Source organism: Loxodonta africana, chromosome 21, assembly GCF_030014295.1.
Source record: "Loxodonta africana isolate mLoxAfr1 chromosome 21, mLoxAfr1.hap2, whole genome shotgun sequence".
In the NCBI taxonomy this organism is placed as follows: Eukaryota; Metazoa; Chordata; class Mammalia; order Proboscidea; family Elephantidae; genus Loxodonta; species Loxodonta africana.
The window spans coordinates 1,615,300-1,635,801 of record NC_087362.1 but is presented as its reverse complement, the minus strand read 5'-3'; the positions used below and the strand labels follow the sequence as shown (position 1 = coordinate 1,635,801).

General features: G+C 38.8%; 1 protein-coding gene across 2 annotated transcripts; it reads right to left on the bottom strand.

The window, feature by feature from the left end:
* Positions 1–2,483: 2,483 nt before the first annotated feature.
* RWDD4 (RWD domain containing 4) lies at positions 2,484–20,225 on the bottom strand. 2 transcript variants are annotated; one of them, XM_064273544.1, is made up of 7 exons: positions 20,058–20,225; positions 17,007–17,087; positions 13,761–13,870; positions 13,524–13,677; positions 12,097–12,214; positions 9,256–9,305; positions 2,484–6,801 (listed from the first exon to the last, which is right to left on the bottom strand). In XM_064273544.1, the coding sequence occupies exons 1-7, from the start codon at positions 20,079–20,081 to the stop codon at positions 6,769–6,771; spliced, it is 570 nt and encodes a 189-aa protein (XP_064129614.1). In that variant the 5' UTR covers positions 20,082–20,225; the 3' UTR covers positions 2,484–6,768. The 2 variants fall into 2 exon arrangements, with proteins under 2 accessions (XP_064129614.1, XP_064129615.1); XM_064273545.1 differs by having other exon boundaries at positions 13,530–13,677; positions 20,058–20,215.
* Positions 20,226–20,502: the final 277 nt, after the last annotated feature.

Genomic DNA, 20,502 nt, shown 5'->3' with positions numbered 1-20,502 from the left:
AGATTTATTCCTAGGTATTTTATCTTCTTCGGGGCTACTGTAAATGGTATTGATTTGGTGACTTCCTCTTCTATGTTTTTTTTTGTTGGTGTAGAGGAATCCAACTGATTTTTTTTATCTTGTATCCTGATACTCTGATGAACTCTGAAGTTTCAGTCATTTTCTTGAGGATTCTTTAGGTTTTTCTGTGTATAAGATCATGTCATCTGCAAACAGAGATACTTTCACTTCTTCCTTACCAATCCGGATGCTCTTTATTTCTTTATAAAGAATAAGAGTGGTGATAAAGGGCAACCTTGCTTGGTTCCTGATCTCAAGGGGAATGGTTTCAGACTCTCTCCATTTAGGATGATGTTGGCTGTTGGCTTTGTATAAATGCCCTTTATTATGTTGAGGAATTTCCCTTCTATTCCTATTTTGCTGATTGATTGTATCATGAATGGGTGTTGAACTTTGTCAAATGCCTTTTCTGCATGAAGCGATCACATCATGTGGTTCTTGTCTTTGATTTTATTTATACGATGTGTTACATTGTTTTTCTAATGTTGGACCATTCCTGTATACCTGGTATGAATCCTACTTGGTCATGGTAAATTATGTTTTGATATGTTATCGAATTCTATTGGCCAGAATTTTGTTGAGAATTTTTGAATGGGGGATATAGGTGTGTGATTTTCTTTTTTTTTTTTTTTTGGTTTGGTTACCTGGTTTTGGTATCAGGGATATGCTGGCTTCATAGAATGTGTTTCTTGAGTATTCCCTCCTTTTCTATGCTCTGAAATACCTGTAGTAGTAGTGGTGTTAACTCTTCTCTGAAAGTTTGGTAGAACTCTCTAGTGAAGCCATTAGGGCCAGGGCCTTTTTTGTGGAAAGTCTTTAAATTACCTTCCCAATCTCTTCTTTTGTTATGGGTTTATTTAGTTGTTCTACCTCTGTTTGTGTTAGTTTAGGTTGGTAGTGTGTTCCTAGAAACTTATCCATTTCCTCTAGGTATTCAAATTTGTTAGAGTACAATTTTTCATAGTAATCTGATATGATCCTTTGAATTTCAGTTGGGTCTGTTGTAATATCACCCATGTCATTTCTTATTCAGGTTATTTGCTTCCTCTCCTGTTTTTGTTTTGTTTGGCCAGTGGTTTATCAATTTTGTCTAAGAACCAGCTTTTGGTCTTTTTAACTCTTTCAATTGTTTTTTCTGTTCTCTCTTTAATTCTGCTCTAATTTTAATTATTTGCTTTCTTCTGGTGCCGGAAGGCTTCTTTTGTTGTTCTGTTTGTATTTGTTCAAGTTGTAGTGATAATTCCTTGATTTTGGCCCTTTCTTCTTTTCGTATGTGTGCATTTATTGATATTAATTGACCTCTGAGCACTGCTTTCACTGTGTCCCAAAGGTTCTGATTGGAAGTGTTTTCATTCTCATCGGATCCTATGAATTTCTTTATTCCATCCTGAATGTCTTCTGTAAGTCATTTTTGAGCAGGGTATTGTTCAGTTTCCAAGTATTTGATTTGTTTTTCCTGCTTTTTCTGTTACTGATTTCTAGTCTTACGGCCAGAGGAGATGCTTTCCAATATTTTGATGTTTTGTATTCTGCTAAGGCTTGCTTTATGTGGTGTATTCTAGAGAACGTTCCATGTGCACTAGAAAAAAAGTATCCTTGGCTGCTGTTGGATGGAGTGTTCTGTATATGTCTATGAGGTCAAGTTGGTTGATTGTGGCATGTAGATCTTCCGTGTCTTTATTGAGCTTCTTTCTGGGGATGTTCTGTCCTTCACCAAAAGTGGTGTGTTGAAGTCTCCTACTATAATTTTGGAGCTACCTCACTTTTCAATGCTGTTTGTTTTATGTATCTTGCAGCCCTGTCATTGGATGCATAAATATTTAATATGGTTCTATCCTCCTGGCATATTGTCCCTTTAATCATTATATAGTGTCTTTCCTTATCCTTTGTGGATTTAACTTTAAAGTCTATTTTTTTCAGAAATTAATATTGCCACTCCTGCTCTTTTTTGATTGTTCTTTGATGTATTTTTTTCCATCCTTTGAGTTTGTGTTTCTAAGTGCAATGTGTGTCTCTTGTAGGCAGCATATAGACGGACTGTGTTTTTTTTAATCCATTCTCCAACTCTCTCTTTATTGGTGTACTGAGTCTATTTACATTCAGCGTAATCATGCATACGTATGAGTTTGGTGCTGCCATTTTGATGTCTTTTTTTGTGTGTTGTTGACAGATTCTTTTCCCCACTTAATTTTTTGTGCTGAGTAGTTTATATATTGTCTCTTCATCTTATTCATTGTTAATTTCATTTCTGCTGAGTCTCTAGTTTTTTCTCATACTGTATTTTGATGAGTAGGATTGTTAGTCTCCTTTGTGGTTACCTTAATATCTACCCCTATTTTTCAAAGTTTAAATCTTTTATTTTGTTATATCGGTTTGTCTTCCTCTCCATATAAATCACGTACGACTATATTTCTTAGTCTCTATTGTTTTAATGTTTTTTTTCTTTTACATAATGACATCACTGTTTCACTGTTTTGAGTGTTTTTTTAATCTTGATTTTTTTTTTTTTATTTCCCTATCTGGGTTCACATCTGGTTGCTCTGTCCTGTGTTCTAGTCTTGGGTTTATATTTGATATTATTGATTTTCTAACCACAGAACTCCGTTTAGTATTTCTTGTAGTTTTGGTTTGGTTTTTATGAATTCCCTAAACTTCTCTTTATGTGGAAATGTCCTAATTTCATGTTCATATTTGAGAGACAGTTTTGCTGGATATATGATTCTTTTCTGGCAATTTTTTTCCTTCAATGCTTTATATAAGTCATCTCATTGCCTTCTTGCCTGCATGGTTTCTGGTGAGTACTCCAAGCTTATTTTAAGTGACTCTTCTTTGTAGGTGATTTTTCGTTTATCCCTAGCTGCTCTTAAAATTTTTCTTTATCTTTGGTTTTGGCAAGTTTGATTATCTCTTTGTGACTTTCTTTTAAGATCTACCTTATGTGGAGTTCAATGAGCATCTTGGATGGGTATCTTCTCATCTTTAACAACATCAGGGAAGTTTTCCGCCAACAATTCTCTCTGTATTTTCTCTTATCCCTGCCTGTTCTGGTATTCCAATCACTCACAGGTTATTTCTCTTGATAGAGTCCCACATGATTCATAGGGTTTCATTTTTTTAATTCTTCTATCTGATTCTTCTTCAAATATATTGGTGCCAAATGTTTTATCTTTAGTCTCACAAATTCTGCCTTCCACTTCCACAGTTTTGGTCCCCTGACTTCCTACTGAGTTGTCTAATTCTATACTTTTATTTTTAATCTTCTGAATCTCTGACTGCTGTCTCTCTACGGATTCTTGCAGTTTATTAAATTTTTCATTATGTTCTCAAATAACCTTTTTAATTTCTTCAACTGCTTTATCTGTGTGTTCCTTGGATTACTCTGCATATTGCCTCTTCTCTTTCCTCATGCCTTGAAGAGTTCTGTATATTAATCTTTTGTATTCTGCAACTGGTGATTCCAGGAATGCACCTTCATCCAGAAGATTCCTTGATTCTGTGTTTTGAGGGCTTGTTGAAGCGATCATGGTCTGTGATTTGATATTGACTGTTTTCTCCAAGGCATCTATACGTTACTATATGAGTTTGCTTGCTTACTGTATCCTAATGTTTTGCTTTGTTTTGATATGCCCAAATAGGTTGCTTGAGTGAGCTAGCTTGATTATTTTCCCCTTTGAAGCTCTAACATCCTGTTACCAGATGGCTAGAGGTGTATCAGGCGTATGAGCCTAAGAGTCAATTCACTTTTCTTGTATGGATTCAGCTCAGGTACCCAGGTAGTTGGTCATCAAGTGTGTGGTTCAGGTTCTGTCCTACAGCCTGAGAGGGGGCAGGGGTGATTAGTGTAGGTACTGGTATCTGGTTGCAGCAGGGGGTCATGGTCTGAACAAGGCAAGGGGCTGACAACTGTCCCCCGAGTGTCTGTGAGGAAAGTGTGTCCCTGTTCCCTACAGTGCACAGGTGGGTGGGTTCTGCAGATGGATCATAGATACTTAATGCTTTTAGTTGTAAGGACTGGGAGGTAGCAGTTATCCTTGGACCTCTGTCACGCGTGGCTGGGTGACCTGAGTGGAGCCACGAGTCCTTAGGCCCCTAATGTGGGTAGGTGAGGACCCTGTTTAATAGGTAAAGCCGTGTGAAACATCAAACGCCCACCTCTCCACCACACAGCTGAAACAGTTGTAGTCTGCCAACAATGGCCTATTCTCCTGAATACATCCACACAGGTCCACGCAGGGGGGAAAGGTATTCAAAGTCCATGGACGATTTATGTCTGGACAGGAGCTGCTTCTGTTCTGAGCTCCCAAGTTTAGTGGAGCTGGCATGTTATCTTTATCCCAATTGTGAATTTATTCCTTCTCCAAGGTCAGAATGCCTCAGGGCGCTCAACAGGGCCTATCTCAGGCCCAGGGAAATCGAGAGCCACTGAAGCTGGCTTGGGGGCTAGGGGCATGGTAAGACATACACAACTACTTAGCCTTTGCCGAGAGCACTGTTCTTCTCTGGTTCCAGAGGTGTGAGTAGCTTGTGTGGCTGGCTGTTTCTCCCTGTGGAAATCATGGCCGGATGCTACGACCAGCTCGCTGCAGTCACTCCTGCAAATGGTGCCTGAGGGTTCTCGCAATTCAGGTCCAGCAACTCCTCTCTGCTTCTGAACCATCTCTTCCTCCCTCTGCTGCTTAGTCTGGTTTCTAACTTCGCCTTTGATGTTCAGGGCTCCTGGCTTGTCATAAATATAATCGTTTCCCTTGTTTTTTTGGATGTTTGTTGTAAGAGCGATCACTGTAAGCATCTGAGTACTCTGCCATCTTGGCCCTGCCTCCCTTAATCCAACATTTTTAATATTTTCTAGTTAATAGTTTCTCTATCTCATACCACAAAGCTATGCAGATTTATATATTCAAAGTTTCTCAAGTGATTCAAAATAAAATGTGGAAAAATCATTGTGTGCAATTCCAAGTTTATTGCTTATTTTGTCATTCCACACAATTGCTGAGTAAACACTTTGAGAAAATACACTGGCAACGTTAAATAGACGACAGCAATACTGATGAAAATGTTCAAGTGTTTACATAAGGTAATGAGAGGCACCACTGCCGCCCCCACCTCCAGAAATCCCTACACTTCATATAAAAAGAGTAAAACTACTTCACTGGCATTTAAGTAGGATTCTTTGTAATAGACGAACCACACTAAGTCTGATCAATTCTGGAACGTTCACTAGCAGATCTAGCAGTTTCAGTTTATTTAGAAAACAAGAAAGCAAACAAATTCACACAACAACAAAGTACAAACATACAACCCCAAAACAAAGTTGGCATATTCCAGTGGTCTTGAATTTTAATGCTTCTCTCTTTCATGTTAATTCAAGAAATAAAATGTGATTCAGCTTTCGCAAATGCGATTAAACTCCTTCAGTGTTATTATACTTTATAATTAAAAAGATTTAATTGAAGCCAATGTTATTAGCCCAGTAAAAACCAAACATACAATTCAGAAACCTCCTCTTATGCTAAGGTAACTTCCTTAGAAATCAATTATTCTTTAAGAAGTCAGATCCAAGCTTCACAGGTATAAATTGAGGAACAAACATTTTTACCCTTCCTGATACCAGAGGGTTAATTGTAAGTGTTTTTAAAGCTGGGAGGTGTATACAGAATCACTATATACAATGCACATCGATAGCTTTTCCTGATGTTAAAACTACACGAAGAGTTTCCTCTATTAATTACTTTAAAAAATCAAGCATGTACTGCAGCTTAGTATTTGAAAGACTTTCATGTCTATTAGGACAAAGATGCTGAGGTTGAGAAATATGTATACATGAAAAGACACTTCGAAAAGAAAACTTTGAATGTGTTTTATGTTAAATCATTTAGAAGACCTCAATTATCATACAACTAAAAGCACACAATAGAAGATAAATAAGAATTTTTTTAAAGTCATTGTTTCCTACAATAAAAAAAAAATGAAATATTAAGGTATCTTTAACTCCATCATGGTATATGTAGCAAAGAGAAAATGTGTCAAATAAGAGTCAGCACTTCTATTTAAAATGCTTTCTAATTATTTGGCAATTTTTTTTTTTTTTAAATATTCTTATTCCACATACCATTGAAAGCTCTCATGATTACATATTTTGACCAAAACCAAAAGTATAAACAGATACTCACTTATTAAACAGAAGCAGTTCACCCATGAAAAATACAAAAAGGAACTACAAAGAGTATTATGTATAAAGTTCAAATGCCAGTATTTAAATTTCTCTGAAGCAACTCATGCTTCAGTAATTAAGAGAAGAGGCCTATCAATATGGATCATGCTGACAAATAATAGTTGACTCAGTTATTTTACTCCACTCAGATGAGGGTTTGAAAAGGGCTTCAGACTCCTTTATCACAACCACTAGAATAAGATCACATACATTTAACACTGAGTATTTACTACTCCTCGTATCTGTCCATTAACAATGCTTGACGGGCTCTGCAACGTATACTAAACAGTAACGTTTTCACCTTTGATTAAGGCAAGTTTGTGAAGATAATACAACCAGATCTCTTCATGAACTTTTAGCTTACATTTTTAATGTAAGAAACATACAAAAAATTATCTTACAAAAAGCCACTTCAATAACAGAAAAAAGTAATGAAAGATTCTGAACCCCATTTACTTTTTTAAAGGATGCACTCTCCTTGGTTCCAATTCCAAGTGTTATTCATCATCTTTAGAACCGGTTTTGCTTAACTATAAAAAAAAAAAATCAAGTTTAAGCTATTATTTGAGTTAATTATTTCTACTTACTATGAAAATTAAACGTTTATAGTTAACAGAACAATAGGCACCAAGACTCAATAACTTCAACCATCTATAGCTTTTACCAAGAATCCCTGGTGGCCCAACGGTTAAGTGCTCGATTGCTAACTGAAAGGTTGGTGGTTTGAACCCGCCCAGTGGTTCTGCAGAAGGATCTGGCCATCTGCTTCCATAAAGATTACAGCCAAGAAAACTCTATAGGGCAGTTCTGCACCCTCACACGGGGTTGCTATGAGTTCGAATCGACAGCACCCAACAACACTGCTTTTACCACATGTAACTAATTTTCAACTCTAGGCTCAAACGGGAATCTTTAAAAACATGACCTCAACAGAATAAGGGGGGAAAAATCCCTTTAAGCTTTGTAAGAAATAAATTGGAAACAAGAATATACAAAAAGAAAGTGGCATTTACAAATGAACGACGACAAATGCTTAAAATAGTTTTGAAAGTGTGCTGATCCCAAATGACAACTTTTCTGATTAAGACTCTAGAGCAGGGGTTGACAAATTCTGGGGTGGGGGCCAGATAAAATTCCCAAAGAATATAAAGGAAATTCTGACCAGAATAAAGATGGAGATAAATTTCCACCTCACCCAACAACCCGGAGGACTCCAAAGAATGTGGGGAGCTCTGAGAAGCAGAAACTGGCAAGGGTAACATGGTGGCTCTCACACATTTTGGCCCCAGAACCTCTCATACCCTTAAAAGCTGAAGACCACAAAGAACTTTTGTTTATGTGGGTTATACCTACTGTATTTGAAATTAAAACTGAGAAATTGAATTCATTTCATAATAAACCCATTATACCTAGGAACATTTTTTCTTAATGAATGGTAACTACATTTTCTTAAACAAAACTTTAAGCATACAAATCTCTTTATTACCTAGCCCAATAAAAGACAGCTGGATTCTCACAAATTTGCTTCTATAGTACAGCCAATACAGCAGAAGACAGCTAACAAGAACACAGTAGATGTACTGAGAACAAACTGAGTCAAAATTAAGAAGAAATGCACATACTTAGATCCTAAACCTACGACCTTAGAAAATTCTGGAAAACACAGAATATACAAATGCATACATTCTATTAGTGCCGTATAAAGTATTACTGACGACATCATCACATCATGCAACCTCTGGAAACACCACTGTACACTCACGGGAAAATGAGGGAAAAAGGTAAACAAGGTCTTCGTGCTCTAATGACAACAGTTCTGACCTTGCAGACCCCCTGAGAGGCTCTCTGGGACCTCCCAGGGTTCCACACACTTTGGGGAAAATGGCTTAAGGTAACGGGTTCTCAGACTACATCATTTCTTTCTTTAAAATATTGTCTCCTATTTCTGAAGATGACTGGATATTTAAATTTTACCTTTTTAACGGCTTGAAATTCTAATTTATATTAACAGGGACTCTCTTAAAAAGAATAAAAAAAAAAAACAACTTCTAGAGCTAGGGAAGAAGGAGCACTATGGGCCTTAGATCAATGAGATTATTTCTCTTCTCACTTTCAGCTGAAATACCGATTATTTCAATTGTAGCTGATGGCTTCTTAAAGCCAGGCAATATTTTAGTACTAGATTCTAGAAGCACAAAGACTATTTTAAACAGTTTCTATAGAAAATGCATTCCATAGCCCAAATAGCTGACTTTAAAATAAACTTTAAGACTATGCCACTTGCAAATTACCCATGTTTGTGTGTCCTCCCTAAAATCTTAATCTTTAGCTGCCCTCAGAGCATATCGATCAGTTCTCACAGCAGCTGTGGCACTACCCGGCATGCACAAGGTATTTTAGGATGTCCTGCAGACAGAATTAATTCACTGCACTAAGTATCCGTTCATATGTTTCAAATCACAAATAATGCAAGAAAGATTTTGAGAGAAGATGGCAGGAAATTCAAAATGGAAAATAAGCAATTTTAAACAATAACAAGAAGACATCTTTTTTCCAAAGATGGGCAGCTACATCTGAAGTCTGCCCCTTAAAAAAAAAAAACTGGTTTTTTAAATTTTTTTTAGGCAATCAAGACATTCCTTTCTATGCCTAGTTTTCCCCATTATCCCTATTATTGGTAATTATATTTAAGCTTGTCCATTTTTAAGATGTATTTATATAAGCAGGTGTATTTTAGTATGGTTACACATTACTTGCACAAATTTTCCATTAGTTAAAAAAAGGAAATCTACAATTGAGGGCATAGGGAAAAGAAGAACGTGAAGAACATTTCAAAAGTACTTACATGCTGAATGTAAAGAAGGAAAGAGACATCCCAGTAAAATCCAAAGGTTGTGGAGGAGAAAAAAGGGAAGATATAAATTTCATTATTTGATGACAATAATAACAATTTTTTGGAAAACAAGAATATAAATATCACATACCTTCACCACATCAACCCAGTTCCAGCCCCGAGGAAGTTCCCCTTTGTGATCTAGAGGATTAAAAAAATAAGAACTTTATTTCTACAGCCAATCAGCTAGTTTTAAATTAATATTCTAGTAAATAAGCTTATATTTACTATTTTACACAATAAATAGATAAAATTTAAATACATATTACTAAGCTGGAAAAAGTCTATCACCATCATGAACTGACAGTACAATTCTTCGGGGGATATCTGCAATGTTTTCCATTTAAATTTACCCTATTTCCATTCAAGACGAAACCTGGTAACAAGGAAAAAATATGGAGGTGGTTGATAATGTCAGCGGAGAGGAGCTAATTAATTTATAAGCTGCATGTGCTATACAATTTTACTCCTTTAAAAAGTCACTGCTTATTAAGTAAGAAACAGTCAGTATACTATCTCGAGTTCACAGTTCACACCAAGAAACTAGACTTAGAGACAGGACGTCTTACGGACAAACGTTTCGCCTCAAGACGAAGAGGAGTGAACTTACTGTTGCGCTTTGTCAAATATTCATTCTTTAACATTCTTTAAAAAAGGGCTTTAATCATTCCAAGCGCTTGAAAATAAGCTCGATCTTTTATGTAAGAATTTACAGTTTACAAAGTGCTTTCACTCTTTTAATCAAATCTAAAGAGCAGTTTAATAAACATAATTTAAAATCCTTCATTTAAAATGGCTTCATTTCCTTTATATTTGACATATGTCCATTTTCCCCACAATTCTTAAGCAATATTACTGGAGCTCAATTTGAGATGTTAATGGTTCTTTTCTCCTTTAAGTAAGAATCTTATCCTACTGGTTACTGGTTACGAGGGGCACGGGGGCAGATCACCAATTTTGGGAACTAAAACATTTACCCATAGTGCCATACCTGTGCCATCAAAGTTTCATTTAGAATTAAAGCTCCAAGTTATTACAAACTCCTATAACTGAGTTACAGGAAGTTAATGACTTTAGGTGGGCACTATCAAGGAGATGGAGATAGAGAGATATTAATGAAAGGGAGTGATCACAAGACATTATGTAACTACGTGAAAGCATCAGGTAACTAAGTAAGCAACATTAGAAGATGTTTACTTCCAAGTTTAAGTTCAGACATAGATGCTAAAACATACTAAAAAGAGATTCAGCAAAATTCTGTAAAACAGACTGAATAAAGGTTAAAAATTTATTGTTTCAGTTGTTTATACTCTAATTCTGCTTTTACTTTAAGTATAATGGATTCCTAGATTGTCTGTCTCACAAACCATTAAAATTTCAACACCAGGTTGCTATCTTTTTATTTTGTCACAATCATATTAAACAAAACATAACCAAAACACTACCTTATAAAACAAAGGGCACTTTAACCTTCTTCCCTAAAGTCAGTTCTTTCCAGTAAAGGGCAGCTTGTAACTTTACACAGTGACACACACACACACCCACCTAAGGGTACATACACACACTTGTGTGTATGTATATAAATGTGTACTTTACACAGTGACACACACACTCGCGTATATATGTATAAATGTGTACTTTACACAGTGACACATACACACACTTGCATATGTGTATAAATGTGTACTTTATACAGTGACATACACACACTTGCGTACATATATATAAATGTGTACTTTACAGTGACACATACACACTTGCGTACATGTATATAAATGTGTACTTTACACAGTGATACACACACACACTTGCGTGTATGTATATAAATGTGTACTTTACACAGTGACACACACACTTGCGTATATGTATGTAAATGTCTGCTTGCATAAGATAGTGTCCTTGTTTTCCCTGACTGGGAAAAAGTTTATAGACTGCTATCAATTTTCAAGTTTTCAGGTTAAGTAAAGTAAAGGGGTCAAACATTATTGCTGACGTGATCCAGAGTTACTACTCCTCCTCTAACGGCCCATACAAAAGACCCTGGTTTAGGACACACGCAGAGTCCAAGAGCTCGGCTGCCAGCCAAAAGGTTGGCAGTTTGAATCCACCAGCCGCTTCCTGAAAACCCTATGGGGCAGTTCTACTACGTCCTAGAGGGTCGATATCAGTCGGAATCGACTCAATGGCAATGGGTTTGGGTTTTTTTTCCATTCAGGATGCATAAGAATTTTATTCTTAAATCTTACTGTTGCATAAATAAGTAAACTACAGAAGAAAACATCCAATTATTTATTGTGCTAAAATCTAATGGCATATCAGAATTCATCTCAGATGAAAGGTATACTTCAAAAAATTTTCAATAACACACACCTGCCATAGAGGTAAACAAATAGGAAAATCCCAAACATGTTATAAAACATACAAGTGAGACAAAGAAATTTGTGTATACTTTTCTAACGTTCCTCAATCTCAGGAGTCATTTTTATAGTACCATGTCACTCAGTACCTTCTTCTCAAATGGCTATCTCTTGCGATGAAGTAGTGGCAAGTCTTTTCAATATACATCCGTGATTCAAGACCATGTCTGACCCAGATGTTCCAAAAATGGAGACCTAATCTTCTAAATCAAAATATATTTAATAAGCATTTATTATTGTGTACCATCAAGTCAATTCCAACTCATAGCAACCCTATATGGCACAGTAAAACTGTCCCATAGGGTTTCCTAGGCTATAATCTTTATGGAACAAGTTGCCAGGTCTGTTTTCCCCTGGAGTGGCTGGTGGAGCAGCTGTTGGGTTCAAATGGCAGACCTTTGGGTTAGTAGCCAAGTGTTTAGCCATTGTGCCACCAGGGCTCCAATTACACACACATATCACACGAAATAGCAACCTATTTATCTACGCTGCAAAATAAAAAAAATAAAACAAACCTGTTTTATCTGCCAGCTTACGTTTCTGGGCTTTTGAAAGTTGTTCTTTTTTGTCTCTTTTCTTAGTTGATGGGGCTGTATTAGGAGTTTCAACTGAGATGATATTACTTATGGATGTCTAGAAAAAATACACACTTCTTAGACTTACGATGTAACACTTACCGAATTACGCTAAACATAGCTATTTCCTGAAATGGGATAATTTTTAGATTTTTGAAGTACTATGTTATTATTACTCATTTATGAAATCAGGTAACCTCAGCACACTGTTGGTTTCACTCTTGTAAAAGTTCACAATGAAGGCTATAATATAACTGCAATTGTTATAACCAAGTCCCTGGGATGCCAGATCTAATACCAGCATTATGCTGAGGCTCTGAGGTTCCAAACTAGTTTTACAATTCAGTTAATTTGCTATAATTTGGGAATCTAAACATGTCTTTAGAAAAATCAAATGTGCCTGCCTAGAACATTCTGGTTCCCTGGGGAAATAAAAAAAAAAAATCTTTAAAACATTTGAGTTCATATAGCCAATGTTTATGATAACCAAGATTTAGAATGCTCACTAGGTGCCAAACATTGTCTTAAATGTTTTACATATATTACTCTCTTGATTTGTACTAACAATCTTATAAGGTAGATACTATTATAATTCCCATTTACAGACGAGAAAACCGAGAATTTGGAGATTAAAACGTTGCCCAGTGTCACACGATTAGTAAGTGGTGCAGTGAGTTTGAATCCCATTGATCTGACCCAGAGCTCCTGGTCTTAACTATTACCCTCTACTGCTCCTCCAGTGGTGGCTTTTTCTGTGTCCTATGTTCTTCTGTGTCTTGTTGGAAATGTGGGAGCCAGAGCCACTCAAGTAGAAGACATGGCCTTTGCTGTCAAAAAGCTTACAGTCTGGTCACAAGACAAAACTAAATAAACACTGACCACTGAAAGTCTGTTAGGTCATGACTTGGTGCAAAGATGCTTAAAGTCATAAAAGCTATTTCCTAAAACCATTCTATAAATAAAGGAATTAATATTATCTTTTTCTATTCAATAAAGTCTCCTTATGTTGCAATACCTTCAAATTGAACTGTAGTAAGACAATTTTCAATGAAATAAACATAGAGAAGGCAATTTCATGCATATTTTAGAAACACCTAAGAAATCTTCAGCCACCTAAGCTTTATGAAGAGATTAAATAAATATTAAAATGCTAGGTTCTATAAGGTCTCAGTTTTGATAGACCCATTAAATAGTCTAAAAAATACAGTTTCATTTCCTAAGTGACATAAAAGCTAAGAAATCTAAAGTTTGTTACTCTTATTTAACTCAGATGTAACTGTCACGTTAAATCTAATACAAAGTCGTCTTCCAATTTTTTTTAAGCAAAAGGTAACTACTGGCAGAGCAAAACCAAAACATAATCATACACTCACTGCAGAATTCACGGGACGGTGATTTTCCATGAACTGTTCCTTATTGTCCTTGGCATACTCAAAGAGCGTGTAGGTCATAGCAGTTCCAAGGTTCGCTTCGACTGCTTCCTGTAGCTTGGCTAATATGCTCTGCTTTACAGCCGGTGATCTGGAAGGCACAACACAGAGAGTGCTAGGAAGGAGGCCACAGGGAGAGCGAAGTGAAAACAACGAAAATGAAGTACTACTCACATGGTGTTGTTAAAAAAAGCGTTCATAGATATAACTGGAGGTGTCTGAGGGTATGTTTCTGTCCAGGAAATCTCTATTAAGAAGGCTTTGGGATCACCATTTTCACCTATCTGGAGAAAAGGGAAATCTTAGGCTGTAAAAAGCGAGGCAGAAACAGAGTGCTCAACTATGATCTTTAAAATGATGAATTCTTTCCAATGCATGTTTGTAGATCAGAAATGTAATATTTTGGAAAGTTCAGGGTACAGGCTAAGGTTGAGCGAACGGGGCAGGGGATGAGCGGAGTATAAAGACACTCTGACTTTTAATTTACTCCTAGTCTGTCTTAACACGTCTAGTTCATGCCCACGGCCCATTTCTCCAACCTCCAGAAGCTTTTGCAGCACCGAGACTATGTCTTCTATTTTTTCTGTTTATTTGACCACAGTTTTCTGAGAATCAAGGCAATATATCAACTGTGGGGGACAAGAAAAGAATAGACAAAGATAATTCACGAATTCGGCAAAGTCTGAGGAGCTTTCAAATAGAAGGGCCTTAGACTTAACTCCATCATTAACTCGGGTCATTACAAGTCCTAGATCATTATATCCACAGAGATAGTATAACAATTATTGAATTCCAACTGTTAATCTGTAAGAAGAGATATTACGAGCAAGCAAACTGATACACATCAGCACAATCTCAAGAAATCTGAATATTAAATGTAAGATTTAGAGAGAAAAAAGGAAAAAGTACAGAGATAAGGAAAAGGGGTACCATAGGCTGGAGAGTCAACACCTAAATAATTTAAAGATCTTTTGTTTCTTTTCTTCCTCAACTTTTTAATTTTGAAAAATTTTAATCTTACAGAAAAACTGAAATAGCAACGAATGCTCTTTGGCATTTACCTTCTTCACCAAATACCAACTTTCTACCACACTTACCTTATCTTTCTCTCCCTCTCTACTACAGGGGCACCCCTATTACCAACCCCACCCTTTTACATGTATGACTTTTTGCTTTGGTTTTTATTGAACCATATGAAAGTAAATTCCAGATATCACAACACATGCTCAAATATTTAGGTGTAAAGTATTTCCTAATAAGCACATTCTCCTTTATAAGCACGTTATTATCTCGCCCAAGAAATGCAACATTGATACAAAAACATTACCTAATATACAATCTACATTAAAAGCCCCCCAATCATATCTAAAGTGTCCTTTGTTAGAGTTCCCTCCCCCAATAATAACCCAGTGAAGGACCATGGATTGCATTTGGCTGTCATGTCCGTTTATTCTCTTTTTAACAGTTCCCAGACTTTTTTTTCCTTTCATGTATTTAGAACAAAGAGTCCACTTACCTGCTTTATGCAATTGCTAAGCTGTTACTCAACATGCACCTAGCAACAAGCTGCCACATGTGCCCCACTGTGCTAGGCCCTGGGATAGGCAAGGCTGTTCTCACCCTAAAGGGAGTCAGACATCTAGAGGACTCACTAAAATGCCAGATGATTGACTGTTCAAAAGTGAGAGGACAAAGTACGAAGAAATAGTGAATGATTTGGAGAGAGAGGAGAGCCTGCCACTATGGAGTCAATTCCGACTCACAGTGACCCTACAGGACAGAGTAGAACTGTCCCGTAGGGCAGATTGCCACATCTTTCTCCCATGGAGTGGCTAATGGGTTCAAACCACTGATCTTTCAGTTAGCACCTGAGCGCTTTAACCACTGTACCACCAGGGCTCCCTAGAGACAGGAGAGATGGCCTAAATCCGTCATGGGCAAAACTGTGTTAGGCCTTAACGGAGCAGCAGGATGGATGACGGATGAAGGTGAGGGAAAGAATGAACACCGTACCCAAAGGCACGCAATGTAATAAAAACATGAGGGAAATATTTAGTAATCTGCTATGACTAATGGGTGGCAGTAGTTGGAAAATCCGAAGAGGCAGTTAGACTCAAAGTGTCAAGCTAAGGAATCTAGCCCTCATTCCACAGGCTAGAGAAAACCATGGAAAAACCTCTTTAAACAGGAGAATGAGATGACTACTTATGTGTTTTAGAGAACTGGCCAGCAGTCTGTAGGAGGACCAACGGTGGAGCGTAGGGGGAAGCTGAAGAAAGAACTGAAAATAGGGAAATCATTTAGAAGGCTAGCTATTCTGCACAAGCAATGAGGGGTCTGACAAGGACACAGAACTGTACCCTAGGCCCTTCGACTCTCAACACTGTCTCCTAAATTCAGTCCTCTTAAATCCACCCTAGGGTCACATCAGACTGTCCATCCTACAGGACACACACGTCCTAGAGCTTTCCGTATATTGTGCTCAATAAATAACTGCTATTGTTAATGCAGACAATTTCCCATTAGCTAAGGAGAGGGTGGCAGTTGTTGGCAAAGTCTGAGGCAGCTGCTTTCAAACAGAAGGGCCTCAGAGTTAACTCCATCTTTAACTTGGGTCATTGAAAGTCCTTGATTGTTATACCCATGGAGACAGTGTTAGGACTACTGAGTGCAAAGGGAATTGAGGAGAGGTAAGCAGAGAGGAGAGTATCTAAAGGAACTAATTGTAAATTTACTGATTGTCACAGTTTATAATAATCGTGCAAAGAATCATCTGTCATACATTTTAAATGGTGACGATGTTAATGATAACCATAGTCTTTTACCAAAAAACTTTCCCATTTCACCACTACTTAAAATCATTTGGAAAAATGATTTATATAATTTTTTATCAAATAAAATACTGGTACTGTTTTATGTTCAAGACAGATTAGCAACTCCATTTTAAACAAAAGCTCACATTTCATCTTAAATTTTGAGTGCAGAATGAAGAAAATATCAACTTTTCTCGACCATATCACAGGGTAATAAAAAGAACAACGGAGTTGGAATACAGAGACTGTATTTTAATCCTAATATATGTCAATGTTAGCTGTGGAAACTTGGGACCAAGTTACTGAGAAAGCTATGACTGAGAGAAGTTATCTTTAAGAAGGCAAAACCATGTTTCTTCCATTTCTAGTATTTTATAATTCTGTTAAAAACAAGTTTATCTTGGTTTTTTAAAAGTTTCTGAACTAACCTTTTAAAGGTTAAAAATAATTGATGTCAGGGTGATGAGTTTTCATTTTAATATGTCTAAAAATCCAAAGACGTAAGTTAAAAATAACCCACTAGCTTTAACAAGCAAAATCACCATTTTTAGCAACTTTGGTTTTTTCTAGCAAAGTAATAGTTACTCCCATTCATGCCGTGTCTTACCCTGTATTGAAATGAAACTGGACTTAATTCTCGGAAACTTTCATCTCCTTCATAAATAGAACGTAATGCTTCTAGCTCCATCTGAAAGAAATGAATCAAATGAGTTTGGTTTAGTAGTATACTCAGGTTAGAAATGAAGGGTCTTCAGTTTCTGATTTAAGCCCAGTCAACTATGTAAAACTTGGGTCATTTATTTGGCGTAGGATGCTTATATTTGTAAATACCAACACATTATAATAATGCTTACTTTAAAATTACGTGCCAGCCACTGCTAAACACTTTACATTGTATTATCTCACTTAATCCTCACATCAATCCTGTGAAGAAAATCCTACTCTTTTCTTCTTTATTCCAGGAAACAGAATGAGCCACGAGATACAATTTAAAACAACTCTAGAGCACGTGCCCTTTGTCACTCTGCTAAAGAGCAACCTGGGGTAGAAAGAGCATTGAACTTGGAAATGAGAAATGTGAAGCACGATAATTTCCCATTATTGTGAGGGAACATTTGTAATCCTTCTCACAGGTGATCAAATCTTGAAAAAACAATTAAGGATAATAAAGAGAACTTTAAAAAAACGACAGAAAGGTTGACAACGGTCTACCCAAGATGGGAGAAGAGATTGCAAGAGAAAATGTAACTAGTATACTTTGCCTGGAGATATTTCTTAGAACATTCTGGGCTTACAAATGAGGAATCTCAGTCACTGCTTGTGACCTCTGAAGATCACCGAGAAAAGAAGCAAAAGCTGACTGTGCTTGAGCAGATAGTCTTCAAAAAGATGTATGTCATGAATGCTACACACTAAAGACGGGTGAGCTTGACCCATGCGGACAAAATTTAAAAAAAGAAAGATGGACAAAATTTAGAGTGGATTAATAAAGAAATGGTTTGTGAGCACCTGGAAGAGTAAGGAGTAATCCCTAACACCTTGGAAAACAAGGTTCCCTAAGCATGGAAAATAAGATATATCTAAACAATCCATGCCCTTCTTGGAAAGGGTAACTTGATTGATACATTAGGAAAAGGCACAAAACACTGTCTGGATTTCAGCAAGGCTCCGTGGGGCTCCTCTTGCTACCTCTGCGGGAAAAGAAAAAAAAAAATACAGGAATTCAAACTGCATTCAAGAACAGTTAAGATTAGACTGGAACAAATAACCTTACTGAAAAAGTACTGCTAGTTCTTCTGTCCTTAAGCCTTTCCCACCTTTTAATTAACGATTTGGACAGGTGCTTGAAAAACATCTAACGAGATGAAATTCAACAGAGTAAGCAGAAGAACGTGTACTCAGATACCTAAATATACAAACAGGGAATGAAAGACAGTACACTGCAACAGCGTGTGTATAAAACACTTAAAGGGTATATCTAACTGCAGAAAACAGTGTGATGCCACAACTGTAAAACAGGATATAAATAAACTTATGACCTATCCACAGATACAATTCCAGAATAGCAAAAAAACTAAAAACAGTGGATCTGAGAAGAAAAGCTAAAAGAAAGCATTTAGCCTGAGAAGAGGTATCGAAAACTGGGTAGGGAAATCGTCTTCAGTGATCTGAACATCAGTCATGTGGAAGAGGAATGAAATTTTCTTGTAAAAATGGAAATCCCTGGGCTCCACTACAGAAACTTCGATTCAGTGGGTCTGGAGTGGAGCGCAGTTACGTTTTTCTAATAACCACCCAAGTGGATCTAAATCAGGGCCCACGGGTTATACTTTGAGAAACATCACACAATATGCCTCAGGTTTCCCAGGGAGCCAGAACTGCTAGCCTTGGCTAAGAAACTCACCTGGAAAAAAAAAAAAAATTCGAAGGGACTCAGATATTAACTAGTTTTTTGGACTCTGGGTCTTTTAAAGATAATTTTCAATCCAGAGACCGTATTAAGTCTATCATGTAAAAGTGCTATCCTTCAACCAACATATTCCGAATAAACAGTGAACAACTACCACGTACTCCGCAGACCTGGGCTCTAGTCCTGATTCTACGGCATACTCACTGTGCAGCTCTGGGCAAGTCACCGTTGTCTCCGTAGTCGCTTTTCCTCTCCTGTACTGTTACTGACTAGAAAGCTCTCCTACAGATGACCTGCAGCCTACCCTGCCACTCTTACAGGATTCGATTTCAAAGTTGTCTTCTACAAGAAATTATCTGAGCAATAACCCTACAGTTCAGGGGATATGCGTGTGCTCAAAACAGACTTCGGGTCCAGCAGACAACTATCAGAGGGATCAATTATTTCCACCAAACAATATTAACAGGAACGAAGAAAGCAATGTCACTTTCCTCCACCAGAAATTTAAGGGTGCTCTACCTTTTTTTTTTTTTTTTTACCAGTCCTGGTGGCGCAGTGGTTAAGAGCTCTGCAGCTAACCACCAGCCGCTCCATGGAAACCTTACAGGACAGTTCTACTGGATGCCAACGGGTTTTGGTTTTCTCTACCACCCAAGAGATTTCAAAATTTACAAGTGGTTGGGTTCCAAACGCACATAACCCAGTACACCAGCGCTGAGGTACACACGGGACTGGAAAGGAGCCGAGCGTACGCGGGCCGTGGACCGAGGCCACTCGCCCCTGTTCAGGACCTGGGGCGCCCCTGGGTCTGCAGAAACGAGGCCTCCCCTCGCAGGGCACGTGCGCGACACCTGTCCGGACGCCGGGTCTCGCCCACGGGTCCACCAGGGACCGTGCGCGCACACCTGTCCCGACGCCGGGTCTAGTCCCCCGTGCGCGACACCTGTCCCGACGCCGGGTCTCGCCCGCCGGTCCACCAGGGCACACCTGTCCCGACGCCGGGTCTCGCCCGCCGGCCTACCAGGGACCGTGCGCGCACACCTGTCCCGACGCCGGGTCTCGCCCGCCGGTCCACCAGGGCGCACCTGTCCCGACGCCGGGTCTCGTCCCCCGTGCGCACACCTGTCCCGACGCCGGGTCTCGCCCGCCGGTCCACCAGGGCACGTGCGCGCACACCTGTCCCGACGCCGGGTCTCGCCGGGCGCCGCCGACACGAGGGAGAAGGGGCGTCCGGCCCGGCGGACTCACCTCCTGGTCCTCGTTGGCACTCATGGCGCCGGCCACGGGGCGTCTCCCAGGCAGGCGGCGGGTGGCCCGAGGCCCTGACGTCCCCTTTCGCGCCCTCGGCTGCGGTCACACCCTCCACACCCGCAGACGGGAGTCACGCGAGGCCCCGAAGCCCCGGCAGGGCCGAGCCGCCGGCAAGCGCCTGTAGGCGGGAACCCGCAGCCGCCGCAGGAGGGGCGCCCGGGTGTCCGGGGGTAGGGCGCGGGGCGGTAATGGCACAGGCTCCACCTCCTCGCTTCCCTATTGGCTCCGTCTGTCCCCGCCCCCAACCTTCTCCACTAGGAAACGGAAGGTCCTCCCTACGCTTTGTGGATCAGCGCCCAGCTCGGAGACAACGACTGGTGTAGAGGGCTGTCACTCAGGCCCGGAAGTGCTTCCGGTGCCCTCGGCGGTGGGGGACAGGAAG